The following is a 7844-nucleotide window of genomic DNA, read 5'->3' as shown; positions in this document are numbered from 1 at the left end:
CGTCATAAGAAAGAAAAAACAAGGTTAGAATAGGATAAATTTCATACTTCTAACATTTATTCTTATCGGTACTTTTCGACATCATTCACCACCTATTACATTAGTAGATGATAAAATGGTAATATGAATAATATTTTCTTCTTTGAAAACATCATATGAGGTTTTAATCCAATAAAAAGAAAGAAAACAAAAAGACATAATGGATAGAAAATATGGGAAAAAAAAAGTTGAAAATTAATATTCATGACAATCAAAGAAAAGAAGCAACTATGTGCATGAACAAAATAGAGAAGTCCTAAGTACCAATTTATTAACCATATACAATGGGGCCAATATTCTAGAAATCAAAACCTTGTCAATTATTTTAAGTTGACGATTTTGTTCCATTCATTTTGGCCTAGGGCTTTTGTAGATTGTATGGCTTATTCTCCCTTAAAAATTCAAGATTTCTACTTGATCAATTAGAATGACATAGGCAAGCATAGAAAGGTTCTAGAAAAGTTAATTGGAATTAATTAAGATATGGAATGGACAATAGGTTTTAAAATTGCGCGTAAATATTTTTAAAAATAATTTTAAAACTCCTCAAGCACTTGAGTGCACCTTAGTGTACTTAAGCACTCATGCAAGAATTCCATATCTGCGCAATGTTATTACTTCCATATTTGACTTGCTTTTATTTTGGAAAATCTAGATTTAGTTCACTAGGTATTTTGGAAGGCATGTATGTAGTTTTTCTTGACAATGAAAGGATAACAAGTCTGGAACTCAGTGGAAGTTGGATGAGGGCCGCCATTGAAATTGAATGGTACTAGGAGATCTATTGTAGAATTCAAGCCCAAATAGAAATGGGACAAGTTGGATAAGGACTAGTGTGAAGAATATCAATTGTTATTGAATAAATGCATCAAGATAACTACTGTATATGAATAACTAAAGATTGAGCATGATGTGTGAAAAGAAGAGAAAATAAATTATCTTGAAATTCAGTTTCTAGAGAATGAACATAAATCTCTACTTGAGAAAAATAACGTTCCATCTAAAGAGATTAAGCAACAAAGAAAAGAGGCTCCCTCTAAAAATGAAATCTTTCATCATAGGACTAAGGTTTTAAATATGATTATGAATAAGTGTAAGTCTAAGACTCCCATTAGTGGAGAAACAATCTTTGTTAAGGATAAGGAGGAAACTCCAAACCTTGTAACCTCCTCTAGCACATTGTCCTAGTGCTCAATATGTAAAAAATTAGGACACACTCAAAATAGGTGTTTAGTAGGCTTTTCAATCGATATTAATTTCATTTAAATAGGCTAGTAGATGAATCAAATTTCCTAAAAAAAAAAAAAAAAAAAATCAGGTTTTGAATATAAGAAAATGAAAGAAGGCTTACAATAAGCCTAGGAATAAGCAAAGCCTTCCTAGCATACCTTCTAGGGTAAAACAAGCTTGGATAAAGAAAGAAGAACTATGCGTTCTCTAGAGTAAAGGTCTCATCAAGTTTGGAGTTGTTCCTTTAGATTCACATAGGAATGCTGCTCTTAGAAAATCTTTAGGAGCCTGTGCATTAACTAAGTGCATTAACTAATAGGACATCCCCTTATTGCTTTATCTATTGTCCTCGTGCTATGGTGAGTAATAGAATAGTGGACTTCTTATTTAGTGTCCTTTAAATTAGGCCTTTGTTTTAGGGGGAATGTTACATTTAGGGGGAGTTCATATGAGATCTTTGAGGTTTGGGCATGAGGATCATTGCTTTAGATTGAGATAGTTTTTAGGGTCTAGATCCTTTTCTAAATATACTTGGGACTTAATATTTTTATTAGCTTGTTTCTTAAAGATATACTTAAACATCTGTTAGGTCTTTGACCCCATGATTATTACTTCAACATACTCTCTAGGAGACTGCGTGGGTGGTTTTCCATATAAAAATTCCTGTCTTGCATTTTATTTCTTTTTTCCACTTCCCTATATTAAAGGAGAAAGTTAGGAGTAATGAATTTTGGGCTAAAAAAGTTAAACACCTATTCACCCCCTTCAGGTGTTTCCTAATCGAGGTCTATAAACTTTCAATTTGAATTCACAAAGTTGAATTCATAATTTCAAAAAAGACAAATATGGTAAAAAAAAATCTATTAAATATGAAATAATTTTTCACACAAATGAAAGACTCTATACAAGAAGCAATAATATTATTACCCATTCCATGCTAAGCACTTTCTTAAATCATAATTTCTTTTAATAAAATTACTTAAATACATTCAAAAGCTTTATCTAGCTTAGGAAAAACTTTTGGTTTTTAGAAAGTCAATCCAAGAGGAGGTTTGCACATAGAAAGCTTCAGCCAGGAAATGTTTAAAATTTTATAAGGCCTTATATTTTCTCATCCGAGTTCTTAAGCAGCTGCTTAAAATGCCTGGTTGGAGCTGCTTTGGCACCAAGCATGCAAGGCTAGAAATTTCTGATCTCTTTTTTTTGGTCTGAAATTTGGACAAAAATGGGATTGTCGAAGGTGGTCCAAATGAAATGCAAAGATTAAAAAAGGGTCGTGGAAGAACTGCTATATTATCCAGAAAATTGACAGTAAAATGAGCAATTTACCGAAGTTGGTGAAAAACCATGTTTTGTTGTCACGAGAATTGGTCGAAAAGATGGTAGTTTTTCATAATACACATACCTTTAAAATTATTAAAAGATAGTCTTATTGTTTTATACCCTTAAAATGATTTTATTATTTTATATCTATATCTTATTTTTATTTTTCTATATTCATCGAATTATTCAAATTTGGATAAATTTCATTCATCACTCTTGAGATTTGCACTAAATACACTTAATCACCATAAATTTGAAATTTTATATACATAAAAAATCTTCCTTATTTTGAATAAAAAACTAGTAAAAATAATAAATAAGAAAGATGGAGGGTATTTAATAAAATCTCAAACTAATAGTGGTTAAGCTTATTTAGGCTAAACCTAAAAAGGGTAAAGAAATTGACTTATCCAAAATTTGAATACCATATAGGTCTAATTCATTAGCTTTAAAAAACTTATAAAAAAAAAATTGTTAATCTAATTCATGGAGGACTAAAATTAGAGTGGTGAAGATCATGCGTTTTAGGTGTATTTGATGTCCTGGGAAAATATTGTTTATATATATTTCTAACAAAATGTAAACTATTATGTAACATTAATGCATTCTCATAATTATATTCAATATTTATTTTCAAAATCATATTTATTAGAATTAGTTGATTAAAAGGATGAAATAATCGTGATATTTATGAATTTAACCTCGTTCATGTTTTTACTTGAAGAGTAATCCATTTTTGACATAAATACTCTTAATTGTATTTACACGTAGGTTTTAAAAGAAAAAAATTATTTTTATAAGAAAATGATGAGGGTGTTTTTATCAAAATATGACCAAAAAATGATGAAGGGTTAGATTTGCTTATTTTCAAAGTCCCATTCAAATTTTCATTCTTTTTTTTGTCAAATTTCATTTAGTTTTTTTTATCATAATTTTATGGATATCAATATTTGCACAAAAATCAAATTAACTAATATGAAACCTAAATCTAGATACTCTTTCAAAATATTCATCAAATTAGTGTTTTTCTCTAATGCATGTTTTTTTTGGGTAAATGATTGAGGTTTTATTTTATTTTATTTTTGGCTATTTTCCGTTTAGTTAAAACTAAAGTTTTTATCATAGAAAATAAAAGAGAAAATATTTTTCACAAAAAGATATTTGATATTTTATGCTAATTTTACTACTATTTCTAGGTTATGATAAAGGTATAAAAATATCTTTATCATATCATTTTCATGTTTATAATGCTTTAAATTTTGAATATTTTATTTATCATACAACTCTTTTCTTAATTAAAATAATTTTATTTGTATATACTATTTTAATTTAAAATTTTTTATTTATCATATAACTGTTTAATATGTTATTTTTTAATAATTCAAAAATGTGATTTTTGATAATTAAATATTATAACATGTGAAATTTAACAATGGAATATAAAAGAATTTGACTTGCTAGTATAGTAAAATTAAGAGAGAAGTAGCGTAAATATTAAATATTTTTTTATGAAAAATATTTTTCTAAATCAGTCATTTAAATTTACAGTCACTAATACCCATTTTGCAACACAAAAAAAATGTGGAAGAGAAAATATTAGTTTGTTGAATATCCTGAAAAAGCATCTATATTTAGTATTTTTTTATTTATTAAATGCATTGCTTTTATACCATATATACTCAAGTTTTGGCCATTCAAATGTATGAGCTATCAAGGTAGATTCCCACCTCCATGTGACACGCGACTGAGGGGCATTCTATAGTCCATGGAATATTGCTTTTCCCTGGAAACACTCATGACAAAGATGCCAAAGCCATGATTTTTTCATATTCTAAAGCAGCGTGTACAACAATTCCTTACTTCTTCCTCTTAAAGGCTTAGCCAACCTGCTTTATTCTCCATGCAAGCAAGGCTATTTTTTTGTTGATATACAAGCAATATTCAACAAATGCTATGATTCAAACTAAAAAACAGCAGTCTCCTGTATACACCTCATGGGATCCTCGGTTTACCTCCTTCACCATTGCACCCTCTCCATTCCGCCCTTTCGAGTTCCTTCCACTGTCAATGTTGCAAGAACTACCAGACCTAATTTCAGATTTTCGCATTCTTCTACTTCACTTCCGATGTCCTCAGGACGTCACATCGGACGCTTGCTTACTCCCATAGTCTGTGCTGCAGACGGGGTTTCTACCCCTCCAACAAACAACAAAGGTGATGACAAGATTGTGAGAACTGGGATAGGGGCTGCTATAGCTTTGACTTGTGTTCTTGGGGTCATAGGTTGCAGTTATATGATCAACCAAAAGGCCATTACATCTCCTAAAATATTCGTGACTGGTTCTTCAAGGCATAAGAACATTCACCAACCTGCTGCTAAGGTTCCCTTCTTTACACTACACATATTCTTCCTCTATTGTGGAATATAATACTATATATAATTTGCTTTTATTACTATTTTTATACTTTGTCTTCAAATGGGAGTGAGTGGGGAGGAAAGGAAAAGAATTGGTTTGATATTATGAATTCCATTCTCCAAAACCAATGGAAATCCTGAGTCCCATGTAAAAGGAAGAAATCGAACTTCTTTTCTTTTCGTTCCATTCACTGGTTTTACAATTATGGATGCCTAGGAGAGTACTATGGAAATAAAATTGTAAATGCCTATATCCAGTAAAACACAAATAATAAAATTTGAGAAACACCGTGCACATCTTGATTAGGATTGTGGACATTTGAGGTTGAAGTTTCATAACGTCCAGACCATGTACCCAAAAAGTGCCATCTCATCCTTAGTATGATAGTACAGTGTTTTTAGAAAATATTGCCTTCTAACAAAATGGTTTGAATGGGGTACTTTTTGAATGTGTCACAATATATTGGTGCTTTATACATGCATGAATGCAGAAGCTAATGAATTCAAGTACTAGGTTGAGCTAATAAACTTGCTAGGCACGAAATGGGGAAACAATCTTGAATACCCTTCACTTATTCACATTTTATGTTTGCAGGCAAATGAGTTAATGGAGCTAATGGATAGAGGAAAGCACAATACAGTATCTGAGAAACTGAAAGGGATGTTTCAGGAAAATCCTGATGAAGCTTATAGTGTGGGGATGGAACTAATAAAGATTCTCATCAGTAGGGTATGTAACACCACAGTCGTATCAAGAACTTCATATCATCATCAATTTGGAATATACCTATATTCTACCTTGGTTAAATTAAATTCCCTGCCATTAATTGTGAGGTACCAAGTTGAGTCAAGTTGGAGATTGCATTAGAAGATTTTCACACTAAGTCTTCCTGTTTTATAATCTGCTTCTTTAATGCTGTTTGGAATATTGTTTGCTTTACAGGAAAGATTCAGAGATGGTGTCACCATAAGTGGACAACTGGAGGGTTTATATGGCAAATCGACTTCTGCCCCTCTCAAAAAGGGAAACCTTTTTCTTTACAAGGTTTGTTAATTACATTTCAGCTTTTGTGTGGTGTACAACCGTTCAAACTCTGTTTGGGAAATCTGGTTTTGCCAAGGTTTTTGAATTTAGAAACGTATTATAGTTTTTTGGAGAAAGAAATTTTCCATTTGGAAATTCTTTTAATAAAGCAAACCAGAGAATGGTGTCAAGTTTCTCTTTTGTTGTGCATGTTGAATTGTAAAAACTAGAAAACAGACATCCTACTCTTTGTGTAATAAATCTTTTGTTAGTATATATTTTTTAAAATAATATTATATAGAATAATTCGGATATTCGTGTGTTATTGTAATATTAGATTTTCTTATAAAATAAGGAAATTTATTATGAATGTGTTTATAAATATTATAGGTAACCAGGAAAAAAATGTTATGAGAAATATATAAAAAAAACCTTAAGAAATAAGAGAGCTCACGGTTTAAGGTGTAGAGGTTTATAGTGTAGAGGAAAGGAAGGGTGAGAGACACCTAATGAAACAAAAGAGCATGTGAGATATAAAATTGGAGAAATATGAGATGTTTTGAGATCCAATAATTATATTTGTTTCTATTGTCTTTAATATCCGTTATTGTATAGTGAAATATTATTTTTCATCCGTAGAGTCAGGTATCATTGGTGGAATCATATTAAAACGTCATATACCTTAATGTATGAATTGTTTATTTTTCTGTTGTTCCATTAATATGCTTGTTTCCAAGCTTCCCTTGACACAACATCTTATTAGCAAGACAAGATGTATATTATGCATAATACAATAAATAAGGAATATAGATATATCTCATTTTATTTCTTGAAAAAGGCATTGAACTTTTTAAGTTACTTATTTGGCCAAATTTTTTAGCTAGCTAGGCCTAACAAAAATAGGAATTTGAGCAATATATGAAATTTTCTGTAAAATGCAGTGAGTGATTTCAGCTTGTCTATAGTTAGTTACTTGTCTCCAGTCATTTCAGCTTTGGTTGAACTCCAACTTCAGAATCATTTTTCCAAAATGTGGGAACAATTAGTTACAAATTCTACAACCATTTATTAGGTTGTGAGTGATTCAATATCCTCACCTTGATCATAAATATCATATTAAGATTAATATTAGAGGGAGTGTTGGCTAAAATGCAGTGCTATCTCTATAACTTCATGCACATACTGTTGATAATGGAAAACAATTTAAATTTTCACTGGTGATTATATTTTACAGGTTTTGATGCACGGCATGGTGGGTGAAATCGGGGAGGCAGAGCTATCGTGGAATAAGTTCAAGAATCTTCTAGGAGCAACTAGTGTTGTTCCCGTGTTGCCACGATCCTAGGGATTGATCCTAAACAGGAAATATCCAAATAAAATTTGTTCTTTATAATTTGTTATTTATATACTAGAGGGTTGTTGCATGAATGATTTAAGCCTTGATTTTACAGTCAGTTTGGAGTTTGTAGTGAATTAAAAAAAAAAAAGCAGATCTGAGAGAGAGAGAGAGAGAGAGAACTATGAAGTTCTGTTGTTTTGCCTTCAATCCTCAATTATATTGAGTATGCTTTTTTTGTTGTAATTGAATATATCTTAAGTGTCCTTTCCTTACCAGAACGGCTTCATTCTTTCAGTTTCTCTTTCTAGTTATGTCTTTTTCCATGAAAACATTTGTCTAATAAAAGCCTTTTGTTTTTTTTTTTATTTTTTATTTTAATTTTCGGTAACGAGTCCTAAATTTTGGATATTTTGATTTAAGGCATATGCTAGAATGCTTATTATTATTATTATTATTATCATCAGCATCATGCA

The 7844-nt window shown here is 30.5% G+C and overlaps 1 protein-coding gene across 1 annotated transcript; it reads left to right on the top strand.

Moving 5' to 3' along the window:
• The first annotated feature begins 4530 nt into the window (after positions 1 to 4530).
• LOC117923452 lies at positions 4531 to 7643 on the top strand. Its single transcript, XM_034841742.1, has 4 exons — positions 4531 to 4973; positions 5604 to 5738; positions 5952 to 6053; positions 7267 to 7643. Exons 1-4 carry the CDS (start codon positions 4587 to 4589, stop codon positions 7375 to 7377), a joined length of 735 nt encoding a protein of 244 aa, XP_034697633.1. The 5' UTR covers positions 4531 to 4586; the 3' UTR covers positions 7378 to 7643.
• The last annotated feature ends 201 nt before the right edge of the window (positions 7644 to 7844 follow it).

This window comes from Vitis riparia, chromosome 10, assembly GCF_004353265.1.
Source record: "Vitis riparia cultivar Riparia Gloire de Montpellier isolate 1030 chromosome 10, EGFV_Vit.rip_1.0, whole genome shotgun sequence".
Taxonomy (NCBI): Eukaryota; Viridiplantae; Streptophyta; class Magnoliopsida; order Vitales; family Vitaceae; genus Vitis; species Vitis riparia.
The sequence above is the reverse complement of the archived record's forward strand: the minus strand, read 5'-3'. Positions and strand labels throughout refer to the sequence as shown.